General features: G+C 34.8%; 2 protein-coding genes and 1 long non-coding RNA gene across 3 annotated transcripts in view; 2 read left to right on the forward strand and 1 right to left on the reverse strand.

Annotated features, from left to right (window-relative positions):
- Positions 1-275: 275 nt before the first annotated feature.
- Positions 276-17,408, forward strand: LOC140059494 (constitutive coactivator of PPAR-gamma-like protein 1 homolog). Its single transcript, XM_072105420.1, is given in 16 exon segments — positions 276-850; positions 5,855-6,139; positions 6,640-6,722; positions 9,294-9,513; positions 9,900-10,003; positions 10,264-10,358; positions 10,948-11,179; positions 11,681-11,822; positions 12,125-12,377; positions 12,728-12,746; positions 12,749-12,796; positions 13,291-13,497; positions 14,425-14,653; positions 14,875-14,968; positions 15,208-15,373; positions 15,506-17,408. Coding segments are annotated over 16 exon segments (3,012 nt in total). The 5' UTR covers positions 276-414; the 3' UTR covers positions 15,905-17,408.
- On the reverse strand, positions 17,318-21,928 carry LOC140059493 (leukotriene A-4 hydrolase-like). Its single transcript, XM_072105419.1, has 16 exons — positions 21,582-21,928; positions 21,206-21,345; positions 20,881-21,001; positions 20,598-20,666; positions 20,261-20,418; positions 20,050-20,122; positions 19,605-19,926; positions 19,470-19,495; positions 19,231-19,375; positions 18,897-19,000; positions 18,730-18,806; positions 18,441-18,495; positions 18,253-18,348; positions 18,065-18,150; positions 17,856-17,960; positions 17,318-17,764 (listed from the first exon to the last, which is right to left on the reverse strand). Exons 1-16 carry the CDS (start codon positions 21,873-21,875, stop codon positions 17,647-17,649), a joined length of 1,989 nt encoding a protein of 662 aa, XP_071961520.1. The 5' UTR covers positions 21,876-21,928; the 3' UTR covers positions 17,318-17,646.
- Positions 21,929-22,224: 296 nt separating this feature from the next.
- The window catches only part of LOC140058634 (uncharacterized), a 64,193-nt gene continuing 62,327 nt past the window's right edge, over positions 22,225-24,090 (forward strand). Inside the window, exon 1 of the long non-coding RNA XR_011847030.1 lies at positions 22,225-22,369. This is a non-coding gene — a long non-coding RNA (uncharacterized lncRNA). The remainder of the gene's footprint in view (positions 22,370-24,090) is intronic.

A 24,090-nucleotide genomic window follows, 5' to 3' on the forward strand; every position in this document is an offset into this window, starting at 1 on the left:
GTTTACTAATACTAAAGCTCTCAAAGTTTAATTTTTATTTACTTTCACAACCACATCGCCTCATAATATTAAATTAATTAACTCATTTATAAATATACGTTTAGTAGTAGTTTTTTTTATTACATCTTTCAAACAATTCCAATATAAAACAGTTAAAAATCAACCTATTTATGTTTGGTTTCTTACACTCAATCGATGCTCGTTTGTTTTTAAATTTCCCACAATGCACACTAATAGAGCACGCGCAAAATCCAGCGATGTTGTGTTTTTGAAGAGCACATGTGCCCGTTAGACGATACGATGTGAGGACCCTTGCTGAAAGTTTTGACCTTTCCCTGCCTTGACGGCAATTTAATTTCCCTTATTACAAGTAAATTTATTAGCATTTTTCAAGCTTTTATCCAAAGCGACATCATGGGAATTACAGGATTTTTAGACTACGTAGAACGGAATTGTCCGCAAGCATGTGAGCGAGTCGATTTGGGTCAGGTAGCGTTGAAGCGCCTGAACACTCGACGGGGACGGGCTCCTGTCGGCCAAAACCCCCTGAATGTGATTGTTGATGCCGACAGTTGCTTGCACAGACTATATGGAGGTAGTTTCACCGATTGGGTATGTGGTGGACAATGGAATAGCATGTTCCAGTTTATCGATAACCTTGCAAAAGCATGCAGAAGTCACAACATTAAACTGGTTGTGTTTTTCAAAGGGAGCCTGGACACTCACCACACACATGAATGGATAAAACAACAAACACAAGGAAGAAACACAGCTTATCAAGCTCTTTGCCATGTTCATAATAAAGGCACTCCCCCACCAAAAGTATGGTTTGTGCCTCCCGTTGCATTAGGTAAGTTAATTATAGTAAAATATATGAAATGAATGGTTTGTTTTGATTGTGATTCTTTCGGAATTGACTGCATCCGCTGCATGCAAATGTGGGGCAGTTGGCGCGTGTTGTGTGGTCACAGGCTCAGCCAACCAGGGTCGTTTGTTGACCACATTTTTATGGTAGAGTAGGTAGCCTGTTAATGTTTGTAAACATAGGATGGTGAAGAAAACAATTCATTAGTTTTAGGTCATATGCCTACTACTACACCTAGGGCCTAGAGTATATTATAAAAAGGTGGTAGGCTAGGTATAACCGATTATAATTTCTGATCAAATATTTTAAAGCGTACATATTGTAAACAACATTGATTTTATCCATCTATTTATCTATCCGCGAAAATGTGACGTTCATATGATTAATGCACTTGTCAATTGTATGACCCACTATATGACCCCCGGGAGAGGTGCGTCATTTGTCCGATGTGCGTCATACCTTTGTATACCATGACGCACTGGTGCGTCAAAAATGTGACTTACCTTTAGGTGACCATGACGCACCCATTTTGACGCACTGTGACCATGTTGTTTATGATATGGTGGGTGGTAAAGTGACGGACATTGACGCACCTTGTTCATTTATGTGACGTACCATCTAGGTTTTTTGACGCACCCCTGCGTCAGTAATTATTTGTAAATGACGCACCTCTCCCGGGGGTCGTATAGTGGGTCATACAATTGACAAGTGCATAAACTCCAGAAACAATTCAATTAAATTCAATGATTTTTCATGTTTATAATTTTATTCTTTTTAGTATCTCGCCTGATAATATAAACAATTATTTTGAATCTCCTCACTAAAGATCAGTCAGTAGAAAAGACAACTTAATTTGTACAGTGTCAATTTGCTGTAATGAGACATAATTTTTTCATTATATAAAAAGATAAATATTAGGATGCAACTGCATCAAGATGGTTTAGCTGTTGTGGTGTGCTCCGCATTCGATAGTCGAAAAATTAATACACTCCACAAAATACTGTATTGTTGAAATTGATTTACTCTCTCTGGTTTTCGTTAATTTATTTGATTGTCTTGTTTAGTACTTGATTCATAACCAACTTTCTAGGCTCTCATAATTGGCAGCCAGCTCAGGCAATGGATTACTTATTTTATATATTTATCTACAGTAGCCTAACATTTTAAGCTTATTGTGTTCCATTCAAAATATGGTAGAAAATAAATTAGCTGTCAATTAGATTAAATACTACCATAGTTAATTGATATACTATAAGTATAAACTATAATTACTGTAAATCTATATTTTTTAAATAATTAAAAACATAAATCCTACTCAACACCAGATGCACTGATTATGTTTAAATAACATACAGTAGTATAAAACTGACTCCAAATAATGAGAGGCAAGCCATGATTCAAGGTTTTGATCTTTACTTGATCATCATCATAATAAAGATTTAATCATGGCTTGCCTCTCGTTATTTGTAATCAGTTAAATCATGGAGAAATTTCTCCACATTGGTTAAATACTACTTAAATAATAGCAAAGCGTAATATGTAAATTAAAAGGTTCTTAGCCTTATTATACTGGGCAAGATTTCTATTGTATAATAATAGAAAGTGCTTACAGACCTGGTTTGGAATCAAGGTCATTTTGGAAGTTGTTAGTGCATGTGGTAAATTAATAGATTCTTTAGTGGCCTATATTCTAAAATTAGATGCTTCTGTTACAACACAAGCAACACAACAAAAGAGCTAAGGTTCTGCATGTGTGTTAGCAATAATCATGTACTGTAACGGCAACGCTTGTAGAATGTTTTAGAACATTCACACAAAGAAATAAAATTGTTAATGTGTTCAAATGTCCAGGGTTTGTAACAAAGGATAGTAACAATGTGTGTGCAGTATGTGCTTCTTGCTATGTCTTATTATAAACTACGCACTTATGTTGATTCAAGCTGTCTTTGTTTAGATACTGGCTCACTCCCGCTTTATAGATCTCTTGGACTTGTGCCAAGAATGCCTCCATGTCTTAGTGTTGTTGACCTGTGTATAACGGAAGACGTTCTGTTTGTTGCTGTAGATTGAAATAGGAACAAAATAAGTCAATACAATTGAGAAGGAATTTATAATTAGTTAATAAGCATTTTGTAGAAATTGGTTTTGAATGTCACAATCCTACAGTAGTAATAATTTATTTAGTTTTGTACATAATATTTTGATTAGTTTCATTGAGCTGAGTGGGTGGTTGTGAATTTAAGATAGCTTCAACAACAATATCTACAGTATAACATTAACTGTTTTGTGTTAGAGCCAAAGACCCATGTATTTAAAGTGATTATTTCTTCCCTGAACAGAACTACAGTAAAGCATCCCAGTGGAAATAAGCTTTTTGGGCTACTGTACTGTATCTTGGAAAATCTGTTATGTATTTATTTGTAATGTCAGTAATTTATGTTATCACTTTGTATGTATTTTTTATGATGATTTTCCTAATAAAATCAAATCAACTAACTGTACAGAAATGCTGTCAGTGGCCGGACATTAAATATTACTATTACAGTATAAAAATATGAGTATCCTTGTACAGTACTGTATTCCTACCTTTTGATTTTATAAAATTTCAATGAAACCAGTTAGTTATAATTATTTTCAAAGATAAGTGCATTATATTGCTTAGATTTTATGATAAATATTTGTAATATTAATTACTTCCTAAGGTCGTTTTTCTTTATTTTGAGGTCAATGAACTAATACTAAGAACATCAAATATTTGTTTTATTAACCACTTTGCTAAACTGATACATTACTCCTGTAATATTGATATTAATTATGAACATGGTTTTTAAGAAAGTCCATAAAATATTTAATCTTTGGAATCATTAAACTACAGTAATTAGCTGTTCAACCCAAATTTGTTATAAATTTATCGAACCTCATTAAAAATGTAATTTCATCCTCAAAATCTGCATGTGTGAGTCACTGTTTGTTGAAGAAGAAATAAGGAATAAAATTATTGCTATGTGTCATAATAAATCATTGATGGATGGTTGTTTGAGATGATGTACTGTAAACCATACCACTGTGTTGTGTTTTAACTCAAGTGACCATATTTGTTGTGTGTGTATTTAGTCAATTTAAAAGATTTAAACCAACTAAATGATTAAAATTCAAGTTTACATATGATCTGTATGTTGTTAATTGATATTTAGCAAATTTATCTTAGCAATGTAGTTACAGGGAGGTGTACAGGATTACTATACTATTGTATTGGTGGAATTCATAAAAAAAAAAGATTGTTAAATAATCAAGTGGTCATGTTCTTTGTGTTTATTTATTTAGTTTAAAAGGTTTAAACCAACTAAAGGTTTACATACACTGTACTATGTAATGTTAATTGATGTTTAGCAACTTTATCAAGCTCTGTCTACAATATATTAAACTTTATGTGACAAAAAAAATGTGCCTAAATATGGTACACCTAGGTAGTGATAGGCACAAATATGGCAGTGATATGACATCATCATGTCCATATATGGGCACATCACATTTTTTTGTCACAAAGTTTGACACAGTACAGTAGTGTCGACAGAGCTTTACCGATGTAGTTACAGGATTATTATTGTATTTGAATTCATACAAAATAAACGATAGTTTAATAATCATCATTCTAGCTATTATCACTATTTATTGTTTTTCACAATAATAATAATACATTTCATTCAAACTATTAACCTTGTACTGTTATAGTAACTGATTTATTACATTGAAGGTTGGTTATTGGTTTTTGTGGTTTTATAATTTTGATTTTTAACCAGGAAAAAATTGAGAATTAATGTGTGGTTTATTGGTATTTCAGTCTGTTTCTGCTGTGTGTTGATTTAAAAAAAACCCATTTTTATGAACCCTTCTCTTTAATTGGGTCATAAATCGATTTGATATGCATCATCACAGTTATGTTTGCTTTTAATAATAGATAATAGTGACAATAGTAAGCTGTAATGTTTACATACAGTTACAATAAAATAAATAAAATTCAGTAATTGCTTTTTTATGGATTAAATTATTTATACCGTTACACTAAGTCTACCTTGAATCAAGAAATAAATATATTTTTAATTATTGATAATAAATAAAACACATACAGTACAGTAGTAATATTTAATTTAATTGGTGTCCGGCGGGGGATAGTTTATTACCATTAGTTACAGTCTAATGTAAAGCACCTAGAGGGGTCAGTGATCCATTAGGCGCTATATAAATACTGTTTATTATTATTATTATTAATTAAGATATCCTAGTGAATATCTTGACATTTCTCCAAGGTCAAGATCTTGTGTCTCTTTTGTATGCTCTTTTAAAACTAACTGTAAATGAATTGTACCTGATGATTAGAGTTTATGTCAAAACGATTGTACTGCAGTAACTAGCTACTGTACATTTTTACTGTACTAATGTACTGTATGATCTTGGTTGTTCACTGTACTTTAGAAGCCACTACTACAAACAGAGTGTGTACTGTATAATCTTGGCTGTTCACTGTACTTTAGAAGCCACTACTACAAACAGAGTGTGTACTGTATAATCTTGGCTGTTCACTGTACTTTAGAAGCCACTACTACAAACAGAGTGTGTACTGTATAATTAATAAGTAAATTAAATGTAACTGTGTAGTAGTATAAAAATGTTCACATGACCATCTTTCAGTAATACTGTAATATATTTCTATTCTAAAATCTAAAGCTCTGTCCACACTATCAAACTACAGTACATGTACAGTAGTTTGGCGACAAAAAAAAAGTGTGATGTGCCCAAATATGGTAATAATATGAAATCATCATGTCCATATGGGCACATCACATTTTTTTGTCACATAAAGTTTGATAGTGTGGACAGAGCTTAAACTAAAGTCATCTTCAACTACTGCTTCCATATCATGAGCTATAGTAACTCTATTGCTCATACAACTAATATTTAGTATTGAATGAATTTCTTTGTTTATTTCAGACACTTGTATTCGACTCGCTCTTCGTCAGTGCGGCATCCAAACAGTCTCCAGCTTCCGTGATCATCAGTACGAAGTGATTAATTACCTACGTTACCATGGTTGCCAAGGCGTTCTGGCCCAAAGTGCGGACTTCCTCATCTTTGACCCCCCTCAGGTGTTCTCCTCACATCATCTGAAATTAACAAGGAAGGGTGAACTGTTAACGTTACAGTATCATGTGAATGAGATACTGAAGGTATTGGATCTCCACCCTGAACGATTCGTTGTCTTTGCTGCCTTGTTAGGTAAGTAAAGTGGTTAGTTTGAAAAATAGACAAGTCAGTAAAGAATAAATAAATATAATGTCATATTGTAGTTCTATAACTGTGACTTAAGGCCATTTTACACAGATGAGCGGTAACGGTAAAGCGTGGTTCCCACTAGCGACGCAACGCAAGGACGTAACGCAACGCAAGTGAATTGACCAATCACAAGCGATGGCTTATTCGCTTGTGATTTCTAACTGTCTACTGTATAACTTCGCTTGTCATTGGTTAAAACGCTTGCGTTGCGTTTACGTCCTTGCGTTGCGTTCTAGTGGGAACCAAGCTTTAGTGGAAAACTGCGTAGTTGTCCCACGTAGAAATTGTATCTATCCTTCGCGTTGTGTGTAAATGGTCATAAGGAATAACAATAAATTGTTATGACCGTTACTGCTATTGGCATTTAGTAAAAGAATAAGAGCTTAGGAGGGTGGTGGTCAGCATCAAGTAGAACATTAAAATTAATATGGTTTTTTTTTTAGGAAATCACATTTTAGCAGAAGAAGACTTGGCTGTGTTCCAGTGGTCCTTGCTTGGACCTGAACATCCGCTTAATGGTTTGCGGGTAAGTCGGCTAAATATTAAATGTTATAAATTCACTTTCCAACAAAAGCTTTAAGCCACAATGTTTTTTTTTATGTGTTTGTGTGTTGTTTAAAATTCAAATCCAGTATATTGTTCTTTGAGAAATTTCATCAACAATAAAAATGACTGCGTACATCTGCTTATGAAATTGCTGAATGCGTTTTGTAAGAGAAAATTCTTGGTTGATAGAGAAATATTGACTCCCTGGGGAACTATACTACTCAGCATCGTAATACATTAGATTGAAAATGGTGATGTTTTGGCATCAAGCCAAGTATTTAACGTCGTCATACAAGCCAATACAAAGCATGTGAGTGTATACTAATCACTTTGTCTCTTCATAATAGTTCTAAAATTGATAATATTTAGCCAAATTTATTTTAAGATTTTATTCACCTGCTACAGTATATTGCTTTTAATGTGGTGATTGTAGCACAGGGAATTATTTGTTTACATGTGCCTATTACTTATTTACATGTGCCTATTACTTGTTTACATGTGCCTATTACTTGTTTACATGTGCCTATTTTCTTTTGTTTTGAATGTTACATTATGATAATATGTTATATGACCAGAACTAAATATAACTACCGTATATCCTCGGGTATAATCCAACTTCGGGTCTAATCCCACCCCCTACTTTACAGTATGTCTGATTTCACAAACATGCATATCCCTGTGTATAGTCCCAGTATTCACCTTTGATCTCTCTAGCCAGTTCAGATGAGTTTTTACAAGAATTGCTTACCAGTCATTTTTTCCTGAACCAAGGTTTCTCTAGGTATATTCCCACCCCCAAAAGTCGGCCCAATTTTGTGTTCTAGGTACTGTAGGTGGGACTATACCAGAAAATATTCAGTATTATTCAGTGTTATGGGATAACGGAATGTGGGAAAATAATCTCTGCAGTAAATCTCTGTTTACACTATCAAACTAGTTTCACAAAAAAAGTGTGATGTGCCCAAATATGGTAGACATCATCATGTCATATATGGTACATCACATTTTTTGTCACATACAGTACAGAAAGAAAATACTGCAACTTTACCTACGAAGTAGCTTCGTAGATAGAACGTAGGCTACGTTGTTGGCTTCGTAGGTTCCATTGTTTGGCTTCGTAACCTCTACGAGCTATGTTCTGAACTTCGTAGGGAGTTCGTAACCAAAATAAACAACCCTACGATGTTCTTAGTGAAGTAAGGTGTGAAATTAATGTGTTAAATTTAATTGGCGGAGGACAAAGTTGTAAATTAATAAAAAATAAATAATATTTTTTAATCGTAATATTTTCCTTCGTGCGTGTTTACCTACTCAACGGCAAATATAAATTTCCCACGATGTATAACGTAGAGAGAGACACGATCCAACACAGGTGAACCCCCGGGTGAACCGCAACGAACAGGCCAACTAATAAACATAATATAGCGAACGTCCCATCCAGAAACGATGCCGAGAAAAAAAGATCGTAAACAATTCATTCTAAATATAGCATCAGGACGTTCAATCGGTCGTTCAAAAAGACTGCCGACAGAACGACCGTAATTAATACAGACCTAGTTTTTTTTTGGGTCACTTGGCATGAAACGCGATACTCTCTGCTTACCGCAATCTCTCACATGTTTTTTTTTTTAGGGTGGCTACCGTCTGACGACGATAAAACAGTAATTAAGATCGTGTACCTGGATTTTTTGTCACATGACATGAAACATAATACTCTCTTTAAACTGCTCAGCTCACATGTTTTTTCCCCTCCAAATTCTGGTCGGGCCTTTTTCTTTATACATGTCGTAATCATTTTAAAAGGCCTATTTATTTATGTTAAATCTTAATATGGAATATATATTTATTTTGCATATATTTTGTTGGTGTCCTTAGCCTAGTTGTCGTTGTTTTTATAATTCGCTAACCCAACAAGGTAGGAATAAATAATTTATAGTGTAGGCCGCCGAAACAGGCTAGCTAGGCCTAGCCTAGCCTCGGCTCTCTCTACGTGAGCTGATGTCCACCGGCCCGATGTCGTTTCGTCGGCGGATTTCCGTCCAAATTAGGATAACAAACAATACATCGTAGGAGAGAACAATTACCTACGATGTAGGGCGGCTACAAAAATTGACCTACTATCTTTAGGTAGGATTTTAATTAGCAAACAATACATTGTTTGTTTGCATTGTCCATGCTTCTACGAACCACCCTACGATCGAGGCGTAGCCTAGATTTCATAACAATACATCGTAGGCTACGAACAATACATTGTAGGTAGGAGAGAACAATACATCGTAGGAGAGAACAATACATCGTAGGCTACAAACAATACATCGTAGGCTACAAACAATACATCGTAGGAGAGAACAATGACCTACGTTCTACCTACGATTTACCTACGAAAGCCTACGCGTAGATACGAAGCAGTAATTTCTTTCTGTACTGTAGTTTGATAGTGTAGACAGAGCTTTACACCAGATTTCAAAATATAAAAAAACTTGTAATGTAGGTTTGAATTTACACGCATTTTTGTTCATGCTTTAAAACGTGCGTGTTTCTTATCTTCTAGGCGCGAGCAAACCAGTTAGTACTACCACCTTGTGATGTCATCGTGCCAAGTATCGCCGAATACGTGCGTTCAATCCCCAATATAAACGATGAAGATGCGATAGCGCGAGAAGTATTTAAGGCGACCAAATCTGGTCTGGAACAGAAGATAAGCAAATTCAAGGCGTGTGTAAAATATTATTGGAACGGTACGAGGGATGCTTGGAGTCGTTCTAGGAAAAGTAAGTTAAAATTGTTTTCTCTTTTCATGCGATATGTCCGGGATGCAGCTACAAAACCTACAGTGTGCGTTCCATAAAATTATGGATTCTTTTCTATTTCTTTGGAAGTTAAAAAAAAAATAAAAATTGAAAGATTTCAAAGAAAATAAATTAATGTTAATTTTGTTCCGACTCGTTCTAGAAAAAGTCAGTCAAAAATGGTTTTCTCGTTTCATGCGATATGTCCATTATGAGCTCTTTTCTATTTCTTAATGTGGAAGTAAAGAAATAAATAAATAAAAATGAAAATATTTCAACGATGCTTACACTATGGAAGAAATTGTGCATGGCACCCTGCTAACTATAATATCAATGGCAAGGGTTCACAGCTGTTTTCTCTTATTCAGATAACTATGGCAGAAGCAACACGTCTTCAGCGTCAGGAGGCTATCCAAGTTTTACTGGGCCAAGTCCGAGCTCTCCTGGACCAGGTGATGACTTACAATGTCAGGTATGAGGTTCATGTTGATTGTTCTCTTGTTATAAGCAATACCCATTATTGATTTTATCTGTACAAGGATTCTTAGATTAAGCTTCTTTTTTCCTATGGATGTCATCATGATAGGGTATTGCGAAAAAAAATGAAGAATGTATAGGGAGAACACTGTATGTTAATCAAAATAATGTTTACCTAATTACATACAGATGTTTTAAATAAGTCTGGATTGATTTTCATTCGCCAAATAAATGTAAAATAATTATGTTATTTAGTCCCAATATGAAAGTCAAGAAACATCTGAATTATCACAGAGAATGTCTAGCCTCAACATTGATCAAGAGAAGACGAATGCGGACAGCCATTCAAGGTAGTGTATTATGTTTGTTGCACCATACAGAAATCTGTATGCATTCATGTTGGGCGTAGTTTAATATTTTGCAAAGCACTAATGTATTTTATACTAGTGCAGTCAATTCTCCTAATACCAAACTCTCTGAAAACCTGAAACTCCAGACCAGACTTCTTTCAAGATTCAAAAAGTCCCAAATTCATTTTTACCATTAAAAACACATTCTGAATACCAGACTTTCCAGAAAACCAGACATATTTGATCAGCTCAAAGGTGTCCGGTATTGGGAGAGTTGATTGTACTGTGTGTGTGTGTTACATTAAACATTGGGAAAGTTGATTGTACTGTGTGTGTGTGTGTGTGTGTTACATTAAACATTGGGAAAGTTGATTGTACTGTGTGTGTGTTACATTAAACATTGGGAAAGTTGATTGTACTGTGTGTGTGTTACATTAAACATTGGGAAAGTTGATTGTCCTGTGTGTGTGTGTTACATTAAACATTGGGAAAGTTGATTGTACTGTGTGTGTGTGTTACATTAAACATTGGGAAAGTTGATTGTACTGTGTGTGTGTTACATTAAACATTAATGTTGTTTGATTGACAGTAAAGAAGAGCCGAAAACAAATGGCGATTCTGAATTGGTAGATGATGCTGAAGGATTGGCCAAGTCGGTAGACATCTCCAAGATACCATCGTTAATGTCGCAGCCAGTCGCTCCGTGCTTCTCTATCAGTACGCCACCGCTTCCGCACGTAGCGCCAGAGGTCCTAAGGATTGCACGACATCGACATGAAAATGCTATGCTTATGCCACAAGTCTACCAAATATTAAGCCAGGTGAGACAATCTGCTAAACTATCTATCTGTCTTAGTTCTGTCTACACTATCTAACTAGTTTGAAAAAAAAAGTGTGATGTGCCTAAATATGGTAGTGACATACCCAAATATGGTAGTGACATACCCAAATATGGTAGTGATATGACATCATCACGTCCATAGGCACATCACATTTTGTTGTCACGTAAAGTTTGATAGCGTAGACAGAGCTTTACATCAGGGTGTTGTTTTAGCAACCTAATGTTTGTTTGCGTTTTAGTCTACCAAAGTTATGGATGTACTTCCAGTTACATCCTTCCAGTTACATACTTCCAGTTACATCCTTCCAGTTACATACTTCCAGTTACATACTTCCAGTTACATACTTCCAGTTACATCCTTCCAGTTACATACTTCCAGTCATTTCCATATCATTTTGCTTGTTATTTACAGCTAGCCCTGCATTGTTAAATAGAAATAATATTTTAAATATATTCTAATGTTTTGTTTTTATTGTATTAGGGAGAGATCCGTTTAGGCTACACGTTAGAGGATGAGATGGGACCAGAATTTACCCCTTCAGCATTGATGTTCCGTCCAATCAGACAAAAGATATATGGTCTTCTATTCAGCATTCAACAGTATTACAGTGCCAACAACACTGGTATGTATCATTCTGTTATTGTTAAGGGATCATGCAAACATTATTCTACTGCAGTAACTGCAGTTACTGCATTTTGAAGTAACTTTTGATTTGTTGTTGAAATCTGTTTCAATGTTTTTGAGGCAGTCACTACAATAGTGTGTATGATTATTTATAAAAAAATTGTGTTACTACTGTTTGGTCTGTACAGTCTTGGTACAGTCATCCGTCCCGCTTTTCCCCCCTCCGGCTTCAGTAGGCTATCATACATACGTGGAAGATCATATCCTCCAATGTATTACTGATTTGTTTAATTTTTGTAGAAGAATTTCCGCGAGTTGTCATTAAGGAATGGTGTGTATATCAAGAGAACACAATGCAGCAACCTGATCCAGTTGAAGCGATGCCACTCGACTGGGTGGCGCCCCCTATCAGTCGTATGTGGCTTGGACGAGAGTCGGAGGATAAATCTTTTCGTTTAAGAGCATTTTTATCGTGTATGTCGAGTGATACACCCTCTATGCTAAAGACTGCTTTTGTAGCACGTCATGCAATATTACTCTGCTGTGTGCTTAGGTAAGCGCGTTTGGTTTTTATTTATAAACTCTTTCATTTATTTATTTTTATATGGAATAATTCTTTTAAAATATGATACAGTTTGCGTCTTTCTAGGAAACTGTGATCATATTCATCAATGACACTTAAGCGAGATATTTCCCTTGAATACAAAGTATTTTACTAGTCAATAAATATTTAAGAATTTACCTTAACTTTAAGGATAAGTTTTTTTATCTTAGCTAAGTGTGATTGGTGAAAACAGCCAAGTGTTTTAGGGACAGCTCAATGGTCTTGGGTTGATAGTGTTAACTGTATTATTCTCCGTTATTTCAATCTCGTAAACTACATTTTATTTTTCCCTATTGTAGATACATGATGCATTTCAGCCGAGTGTCTCACCAATACTGAACCAGCCCAAGGCACTTCAGGAGATGAAAGTACGCACAATTTACAAATATCATAGTCTTAAGCTCTGTCTACACTATCAAACTTTATGTGAAAACAAATGTGATGTGCCCATATATGGACATGATGATGTCATATCACCAGGCCTGCATATCACGTATTTGGGCACATCACACTTTTTTTGGTCAAACTAATTTGGTAGTGTAGACTGAGGTTTTATACCAACATTTCGTCACATAAAGTAGTTGTCAAGTGGTTGAGTCTGTCAACAATTGCCATGTCAACAATTGCCATGTCAACAATTGCCATGTCAAACAGTTAGACATATTATTGTGTATTTAAAGTTCTACAAACACAATTAAAGACCCCTTTTAAAGTAGAACTTATCTGAATGTTTTGTTAGTACAATACATTACTATCAATCAATCAAAATAACATTTCAAAAATATGGCGTTAAATGCTTGAGTTAGGGACGTCAAAATGAAACAATATATATTAGAAATAAAAATAACTATGTTGTCTTTAGATTTCACATATCACAACACGAGGAATACAACTGGGAGCAATCTTCATGCGAGGCATCGAGGCTGCCATGATGGCGAACGATGCCTGCGGGTCACCCATCCCGTGGGAACTATGCTGTCCATGGTTGTATTTTGATGGCAAATTGTTCCAGTACAAACTATCAAGAGCTGTTAATAGCAGTCACTTGCGAGACATGTGTGATGGCAAGGTAAAGTAGTACAACACTTCTTTTACCTGTCTTTTGTGGTAGCGCCTGTATCTACCCAATATATTTTAATTTATTTTGATAAAGTATTTATATGTATTTTTAATATTTATTCAAATTTTATTCTAAATGTTTTTATACAATCAGTGCAATAGGAGACCTACTAGAAAGTGATTTAAGTTCGCTTCTTTCCCCCTGTTTCTGCCTGGTTTTGTGTGATTTAAGTTCGCTTCTTGTCCCCTGTTTCTGGCTGGTTTTGTGTGATGTTTTCTTGTTGTTTGTCCACGTTTTGTTATATTGTATTTTTATGGAGACAAAAATAAATGAAAATGAAATACCCTCAGAAATGTGAACACATACAAACATTTATAATCATTGTATTCTCATTGTATTCTCGTTGTATTCTCAAGTAAATTATCAGATTGTGTCTCTTTAATGACTATCAGCTTGTTTGATTTTGTAATAGACCAAAATGCACAATAATTGAAACAATAAGTAATAAGTCCACAGCGCAATGAAATAGCGCTATATAAATGTTCCATTATTTATTTATTTATTTTTTATTAAGGTATAAAAAAAAACATCAAATTTCAACCAGCAGCAAAAGCTGAAAAGGTTTGATTACAATCATAAACTGAGAAGTAAAATACATCAAAGTAGATCTAAACTAAACATTATACATAAAGGATTCGTGCTAATTGCGGAATAGTAGACCGCCTATATTTTTCAGTACGACATTTGCAAGAATCCAACTTTGAACTAGTATTGCTCCTTAACGATCTTGAATGCCTATCAGATTTATATACTGGTAACATATTTCTAAATTTGGTAGATTCTAAAAGACTCATTACATTGCATACATACAAGTTTCCACATGTAACTAATCTCTACAAATGGTTTGTTTAAAATAAAGTTGTAATACTCTTGCAGATGGATCAAGTAGGGAAAGTAGAGAGGATGAGGCAAGCCATTATGGAAGGACTTGCATACGACTTTGCAAGATCACGCCCAACGCTACCAACGCACATTGGTATTGACCACCTCTACTCGTACCCACCACCGATACCGCCAATGGATTACGGGTTGAACTTCCGACCAGCTGGACAGATGGTGCACCAGGGGCCAGGTGGCAAGGGACGAGGAAGAGGTTCTATATACTGTGAGCATTATTACTTTTTATTTTAATTCCTTGATCATGGAAGTATGTTTCCATACGTGTTTGATCCAAAAAATTACTGGGTTAATAATGTTCAGTGTTTCACAACAATAGGCGTTTTATAAATCCAGGATATTATTATTATTATTATACTCAATGATAATGCAATTCACTTTGTGGTAAATGAAGTTATAAAATATTATTTATGTAAATATTTCTTTCAGCACGTCCAATGAATGCCAGAGGAGGCCGTCTAGAGGTTGCCGGGATGGTGGTTGGTGAATGGGCCGGTAGTGACGGTATGAGAGCCACCAGAAGGTAAGTGTCGTACAATTTTCCTGATAAATTAAAGATTATCTGATCATATTCAATCCTTTATCCTGAAATTATTTGTACTATTGCATTCATAAACATTTATTATCTGATCAATTTATGTTGAAATTATTTGTACCATCGCACTCATAAACTATCATATTCAATCTTTTATCAGGCCATTGTTTGTACCATTGCCCTCGTAACCATTCATTATTTGATCATATTCAATCTTTTAAATGTAGTGGTTCCAGTGGTGGCGGGAATAGTGGTGGTAATTCGTATGGTGGCTCCTATGGCAATTCAAATCACCAGTCTTGGAACATGTCACCAAGTCATGACCCTAATTTTTACTTCTATGGCCAAGGTGCTCAGTCTATGTATGGCCACCCTTCTTTACAGGATCCTATGGTAAGAATTTCAGGACACCAGAATATTGTGGGTTGATTGGTTTGTGAATAAAACTGTATCCTTGTAATCATTTTGAAATGTATGTTATAATTATAGACGCATTTTTAAATTTTATATATTTTGCTTGTATAGGTACATATGCAGATGATATCACAACGAGGAAGATACGGTGGACGCACATATCCTCAGGGTGATCGCAGACCAAGACACATCAAAGGGAACCAAGGTGGCAAGGGAAAGGGTGTTGGGAGGGGGGTTACGATAGAAGAAACGCAGGAAGTTGGAGATGAACGAGAAACTGGGGAGGGCGCTGTAAATAGTGTCGCTAACGATAATTACAAAGACGAACCTGAAGATGAAAACAAGGTGGAAGAGGACGATGGATCATTTCACACCCCAGCTGGATCTAATGAATACAATGACTATGGCAGTAATGCCAAATATGGAGATGATCACATGGGTGGGTATGACCTGCCGGCTGCCACGGCGACGATCAATGGAGGAAATAGCTATGAAATAGCAGAACAGTAAACAGTTGAAAAGCATTTATGCCTTGCAGATAAATGGTGTATAAAGAAGATTTTTGTAATGAAGGCAGCCTACTGAGATGATATCCATATTTGCTGTTTTCAATTTCTCTCAACCAGTTATGCTAATTGATGTCAAAGTTCAATAGAGTATATCTAGTTCAAAGGGTCATTTGAAAAAAAAATATGTACGGTTTTCCTCAAGTTAATAATGACAATGTCTAATTTGATGACTTGTAGCGCCCTCTCGTGCTATTAAAATAGCCTAGAAACATATCATAAACGTTGCATAGAGCTCCCTCTCCAGTCCTTACAGTTGTAAACAGTGTGTCTCGGGTAAAAATTAAGCAGTTGAGTTAATACTATAAAACTTGATGTGTTTACCCCACCTACCCTAACAACATGCTCAGTTAATAGTCTCTCCCTTCCAGAATTTAGAGATTAAGACATCAATTCCAGGCTTACACAGCAAAATGCTTAAATTGTCCTACCCCTTTTTCCCAGTTTGCCTTTGAAGTTTAATTAAGATTGTTAAAAAAATTTATATTGTAGAAAGGTAATCTGTATACTCTTAATTGTCTGTTGCTATGAAAGAAAACTACAAAATTGTTTTGTTGTTAGCGATATATTTGAAAATACCCAATAGACAATTAGTATTGTATATCATGAATCGATATGACCTTTTTTTTGGTACAATTTTTTCCTTGTAACTTATATTTGATGTTATTTTTAGAAAGGTCATGCAAGGTATTATGGGTATAGTTTAGGTATTTTCCAAGTGTCTATTTTTCCTCAATTCTTTTTGTGTCCTGTGATTTGAAAAATTAATTTTCAAAATATTGAGGGAAAATGTAAGTAATTCCAAATAAATAGAAATAATTTATAGTTTCTTGCATTCAAACAGAATTAAGCATGTGTAGAATGTTATTTCAAATTAAAATTATAGAAGCGCAAACAATTGATCAGAGGGCGCTGTTTGCTACGCTGCTTTGTTGTAAAGTGATTATGTAGTAATGTAGAACGGTATTTTCATAGCCTTGCTTTTGTTGTACATAGTGCCTAGACAACGTTAAAAAATAGACAAAGAAATGAAAATGGACAACCACCATTATATTCCTGAAAGACTCAACATTTGAAACATGGAGGTATTCGGGTAAATCTAAATACGGATGTATTTCTAATTTTCAACGTACCACCTACCGTCTAAATATAGGAATAATAATCAAATTAATTTGTGTCATCTGAATAAAAGTGGGATTTTTGTTGCCCACTAGTGTTACTAGCATGGTGACATGACATCTGCAATGTCATAGAAAAAAATAATTATTGCCACATTTTTTGTAGTTATGCCAAGGCTTCATGTATTTTGTATTAAATACAAAGAAAACAAAGACAGGAGTCTGTTTATTAACGTTTAATTTAAAAATAATATGTTATTTTTGAGAAAAGATTCTAACTGTTATATTTTCTATTCTGAACAGGCCGTTAATAAATTGTGTTACAAAGCATCAGTTCGTGTGAACAGAGCTTCAACGCAGATTCCGATCTTTCACTGCATAGATTGATCCATGTGAATAGAGCTTTAGTCCAGAAGTAGAACTGCAATCTAAAGAAGCGATGTGTGAACACAGTCTTAATCCAAATGTAGATCTTTAGCTAATATGTTGCTGGATATTAATCCATGTGAATAGAGCTTTAGTCCAGAAGTAGAGCTGTAATCTAAAGAAGCGATGTGTGAACACAGTCTTAATCCAAATGCAAATCTTTGGCTACCATGTTGCTGGATATTGGATGCATAAACTTGCGTTGTTCTTTAAAGTTGTTTACGGCTTTATCTTTGGATTTGTCAAATGCATACAACGCTCTGAAAAGAAAAAATGAACGAAAAACCAATAATCAACGAGAATAGGACAGGAGACATTCTACAAAGAAGGAAATAATCTGCGTCAACTAACCTGTATAGAGGGCGCACAAATTTCATTCTTCCTTGTCGGCTAACAAAATCCAAAGCTGGCTCGATTGCAGGCTCGTGCTTGGAATTAATTTGCAATTTCAACCACCTGTTAAAATATGCAGATTTATTAGTTAGCATTGTTTTTTTGTACTGTTCATTTTACCCCACACTCTTTAGATAGAATGATCAACATACAGGAGTCAACCTTACCTGAATTTAATTTCTGAATTCTTGGATGCGCTGAATTGATAATTCTCGTCCATGGCTAGCAAATGAGATTCTGGAAGTGTAGCCCGCTGGTGATTAAAATAAATAGTTAATAATTAACCTCAATTTTTAAACATTCTAATTTAGCCAAGTTACTTTTGTCACCAATTTCTAAGTGAAAGTGAACTAACCTTATGGAGTAGTTGTTCGAGGAACTCTTTCTTCTGCATTGCTGAAAAGTCTGCAATATCGTCACTATTAAAACTCTTTAAATCGTCTTCAGATGCCTAGAAAAAGACAGTTATTTTGTACGTGATTTTTTGGTGTTATAAAAAAGAATTCTTATTGAATTTGCCTCGGGTCACTCCTGTTAACTTACTTTACTCCAACGGTCACTCAGATTGGTGCAGGCATCTGCCAAAATAGTGTTGTACCTAACGGAACAACAAACAATGTATTTATTTCTAGACTCTTTGTCTTTTATATCTTCCTCTGAATATAATTTGTAGTTTTTTTAAAGAATTCTGATCGTAATTGAAAAACAAATAATGCACACATTTCTTAAGTTTCTATGTTATATTTATATCTCCCTCTGAATATACTTAGCAGTTTAAAAATTATAATTACTGTATTTCTGATCTTAATTTTTTTTTGCTCTAAAGACTTACTGGGGTTTAACTGGTGGCATCCCTGGTTTAGTGAACCACGCATCCCAATCAATGCTATCCAAAATATCGGCCGAGACCTGAAATTAAAACACATTGCAATTAACGCAATTGTGTAGTTGTTAGCAAAACCATCTATGTTATTAATAAATTTAAAATATAATTTTTACCTTGTTTTTGAAATAGCTGAGAAAGCAGTCTTTCCATTCATCTGTTGTAATGCTTTTGAATGCAAACTTTTTAACATAATGTTTCAAGTATCCGTCCATTTCCTCTGCAAAATGAATTTCGAAACATTACAATATTTACTTATCGTCAAATGGAAGAAGTTGGGATTGGGTCCTGTGCAACTCACGGCAACCATAGTAGGATTGGGTCCTGTGCAACCATAGTATGGCGTTACCATTCTGTATTTCATTTCTTAATTGGACATAAAAATACCATGCACAACAGGGGCCAAGATTATAATTTCTAATAAACAATTCCTTGAAGAAGTCAATTTACCTGAACCTCCGACGAGCGTTTCAAGGTAAAACAGAAGCGTGTGACCTTTTTCGTAGGGAATACTTGAGAAAGCGTCATCTGGGTCGCTGCCCTCTAGAGGTGGAATGAGTTGTGTGAATTTGTGGGTCTCACCAAATGTTTTGACCTATAGAGTAGTAATACAATTGTAAATGTGAGCATTTTTTGGAGCGATAACAATGTCTTTATTTTGTTAGTTTGATAAATAGATACTAACTTACACTGTTAATAAGGTCTTTCCAGCCACCTTAAAAATAGTAAAAAAAAAAAAACGAATATCAATCTGAAATTACTGAACAAATGACCATACTGTTTTTTTACACAAATATGTATTTTGATTAATATGTGTAATGTACCTATGGCTTGGAAATGTCTTGTCTTCTCATCAGTCAACTTAGCAATTATTTTCCGTTCTAAGTAAACTGTGTGTCCCTCATTCAACCAAAAGTGTTCCCAATTGAGGTTTGTTACAAAGTTCCCGGTCCAGCTATGGGCGATCTCGTGAGCGATCACGTTAGCAAGTGACTTGTCACCAGCTAGGAGTGTCGGAGTGACGAATGTAAGACATGGATTTTCCATTCCCCCGAATGGGAATGACGGAGGGAGCACCAGAAGGTCATAGTGACCCCAAATGTATTCACCAGCTATGGACTCTGCTGCTGCTATCATCTTTTCTGTCTGAAATTTAAACAAACATTTTTCTAGCTTATTCTAATTTACTTTTTATTATATTCGGTATTGGAATCATCAGTTCAAATCATAAACTACTACTATCAATTTGAATTCGGAAAAAAAACTTACATCTTCAAATTCCATAGCAGCATCTTCCACAATATCTGCTTCCGACCAGACGGATGAACGTGGACCAATTTGCCTGTAGTTAAAAAAAAAGACAGTTGCGTTATTTCCTGAAACAATGGCGTGCTGGTATACAATTGTACTATGTAAGTAATTTTAATTGCAGAGGATAAATCGAAATTGTCATCATCCCATGATGGAGGGGCTGACTAACCTGCTATCCAGGGCACCAACCACAACAGCAAATAAGTAACTTGGTATTGGGACGTTTTGCTCAAATTTGTACACTCTCTGTGTAGCATCAGTAGGTGAAAGTTCATTTCCCATTCTAGTAGCACTCATCAATGCTGTTAGCTCTTGTGGAACTGTCACCTATTACATAAACATTTAGTATGTGATGTGCCCATATATGGACATGATGATGTCATATCACTACCATATTTGGGCATATCACTACCATATAAATAATAATAATAATAAACAGTATTTATATAGCGCCTAATGGATCATTTATTACTACCAAATTGATTTAGATGATCATACATACTTACATTTGCCTGATATGTGACTTTGACTGCAGGGGTGTCCTGGCACGGCATAATGCTTCTTGCATGTATGGGCTAAAAAGACAAACAAAATAGAAAAACTCTAAAGAACTATCACTATAAATTGTTAATGTTTAGTATTGTTTGTAAATGATTCCAGAAATCTGTTACTATCACCTAACACTATGTCAATGACCTACTGCAATGTTTGGCAGCATTGGTCATCAATAATGGTCAGCGGAAAAAAACTGGTCTGCTTGACCAATTTACACTTTTTAGTTTGTCTTACTTGGCACTGACTGTAAAGGTAAGGGTGTTTCTTTCCAGAGGTCTGCTCCGGTGCCATCCAAGCCAACGCCGATGCATCAGGAGAGGTCACATACTCAATAGCAATCTGTGCAACACTTCCCCTGTAAATAAACGGTTTCTATTGATGTAATAATAGCTGTACTACACTATACATTATGCTTAAATGAACAATAGGTTTGTCTTCCCTACCTGCAGATGCTAGCATGTTTTACATATATATGGCTATCTATTTGATGTAATGTTGATACATTTTAATGTCATTTTCCATCAGATTTAAATGATCCCAGAACAAAAAAAAACTATACCTTTTCTGTGTGTTCAGAGGCAATTTTATTTCTAGTGGCTGTCCATATGGCTTGACGGTTTCTTTCAGTTGAAATTGCAATTTCTGGCCAGTCTCGAAGTCTTGTACAGAGTGGATTGTAAGGTTAGATGTGTCTAAAACCTTAATAAATGATAAAGTGGATTGTAAGGTTAGATGTGTCTAAAACCTTAATAAATGATAAATTATAGTAAATTAAAAATTAAATTGGAAGAAAACACTGTTTATGTGAACTTTATGATAAATGAAGATATGCTCTCAAATTATTACAGCCACTGTTGTGCATTGGCTACTTAGGTAATCATACAGTACTTCTAAATCTACAAACTACGTATTTTATTGCTTGTTTTTTTACTTACCAAGTGAGTAACTGAATCTTCAAGTGTTTTTATGTCGAGTACAGCGGTTCCCTTGATTGTTTTCTCTGCAAAGTCCACGGCCCAAGTTAGCTTTATGTTCGTGGTTATAACTTTATCTGGAGATGATAGCGATGAAGAGTCAACTCGTCCCATATTTTTATGATAAATCGTTGATATATAAATCTGTATTATGTTGTAGAACAAAGAAGAAATTAGCCCTATGAAGATGAACACAGTTACAGTCGACAACCGGCGCGAGATCATAACAAAAGGGGAATTCCTTTTTCTAACCATGTCTCACCAAACTTCCTGGTGACCTCAATTAGCCTATATTGACATTTGGAATAAACCATTATTGAAAACGGGGGTGTTGAAATCTTCTTCATTATCTTGCTAGAGCGTATCCGGACAACTACCTTCTAGACAAATTACCATCTGAAAACTACATGGCGCGCCCTTTACATTAATGTGTATTATCAAGAAATAAAACCTAATAACCTATAAAGTATTTTTAAAATATCACAATTTATGATGATCATTTGTTATTGTCCCAGTCTATCAACATTCCAAACTTTCCCGGATGGTGGCGCTAGATTTAAAAACACAAACACGTGCGACATACGTCACCGAAGTGGCAGACGACTGCTTTTTTGATGGATGATTAATTATATTTTGTCTAACTTTCTAATTGCAAATTTTGAATTATTATTGGAATTACGTGAATACACATATGCATATTGTTATTTATGAAGAGATGGTTACATTAAGTAAAAGGCATACAACATAAAGTAAGTCAGTATTTTTATGGTATAGATAGAATAGTACTACTAGCCTAGGCTAGGCTAGTTGTAGTCGAGTTGGCATAGCTAGTACAGTAGTACTACTAGGTAGGCTAAGTTACTAGTCTAGGCTAGTAGTACATAGCCTAGCCCCCCCCCCCCCCATGCCATGCTCCACCACCATCCTACGTAGCTCCCTCCCTGGTTCTAGTAAGTGGCATATTAGATGTTGATATTTATCCTCCTCATCTAGGCCTAGGGTATGCTCACATATTGTCATAGTTTTTTGTTCAACAATAGATATTTTTAAGTGGTAAAAATAGTGATATATTATTAATTATATGTCATTGTCAGTACATGTTTCCAGTTTTATTGCATTTTACTAGTTTTTCATATTCTGATGTTTGAGTGATGTTTTAGGTCTTACTATTTTATAACATTTTAAGCTTGTTTCTTTGACGAGAGTAAAATCTGGAATAGTTTTTGTGACTGTCACTTAATATTTATTTTGATTTCTTTGTAAAAGCCAGAGGATCTATGTTTTCGCTCTAAATTGTTTAAAAAAAATTATATTTAATCATGAAAGTGTGAAAAAGACAAATGTTTAGGGGTTCATATCCTGGAGGAGGGTCCATCTGTAAAAATCATCAATTTGGGCCTAAAAAATAACATATTGTGATATCCCAAGCAACCCACAATTTGAGAAAATCTAGGTTAGGTTGAAATAAATAAATGAAATATCTGGCTGACCGAGTTACTAATTGAACATTTTTTTTACAACATTACATGCAGTAGTAATACTAGTAGTAGTCAACTCATCAATGCTGTACAACCCTTCTGAATGTGTTTTACAAATACTGCCCTCTATAATGTTAAAAAGACTGTAGGTAAACTATTACTATACTACAGTATTATAGAAGAGACAAAAAAGTCACCATAAAAAAAGGAACCAATTAAAATGGCTGCATTAATTTAAGGTACACAGTTAGAAGTTGCGCCAACCATGTTTATTCACATGCCACTGCATTGTGTTACCTGCATGTTGAGGGCATCAACGTGAGCACGTTTTTTTCTTGTAATTATATGAATCACCATCCTCCATAACTAAGTAGAACATATTAATCTTTAAGAACCAACATTTGGGTCAATTCAGTATAATTTGTTACTTGCAATTTAACATTGTATGCATCATGAGAGGAAATATAATCACTCCTTAAAACAAGTAATGTTTATTCATGATGAAAAGCTGATTGTATATATCATATCAGACTGATGACTATTAGGAATCAGGCTATAATAGCGCATAATGCAAAAGCCTCATGCTTACAGTATATAAAAATGCCAGAAAATATAAAAATGATTATTATTATTTATATATGCTTGGTGACCTCTTCAGTCAAAGACTGGTCTCCCAGGATAAGAGGGCCCAGATATGAGATAATATTTTTATTAAGTTTTTTTAATTATTCTGTCAGTCTTGGTAGGTTGTGAATTGAAATTATTTTTGAATTTTTCTAGCATTCTTGAATGATGACCAATCTAGATAATAAACTATAACAGTTTTAGTTTAGATATAATCTTATTGTTTTAATTGGCAATTTAATATATTTATTAAATAACAGGTGTTGGTAACTGTGGCTGGTAATAGGAAATAAAAATATTTCCCAAGTCATTATTGAAGTAACGTCTGCTGTTCCTACAGTCTATGCTCTGGTACACTTATCTTATAA

The sequence above is a fragment of the Antedon mediterranea genome, chromosome 9 (genome assembly GCF_964355755.1).
Source record: "Antedon mediterranea chromosome 9, ecAntMedi1.1, whole genome shotgun sequence".
NCBI lineage: Eukaryota > Metazoa > Echinodermata > Crinoidea > Comatulida > Antedonidae > Antedon > Antedon mediterranea.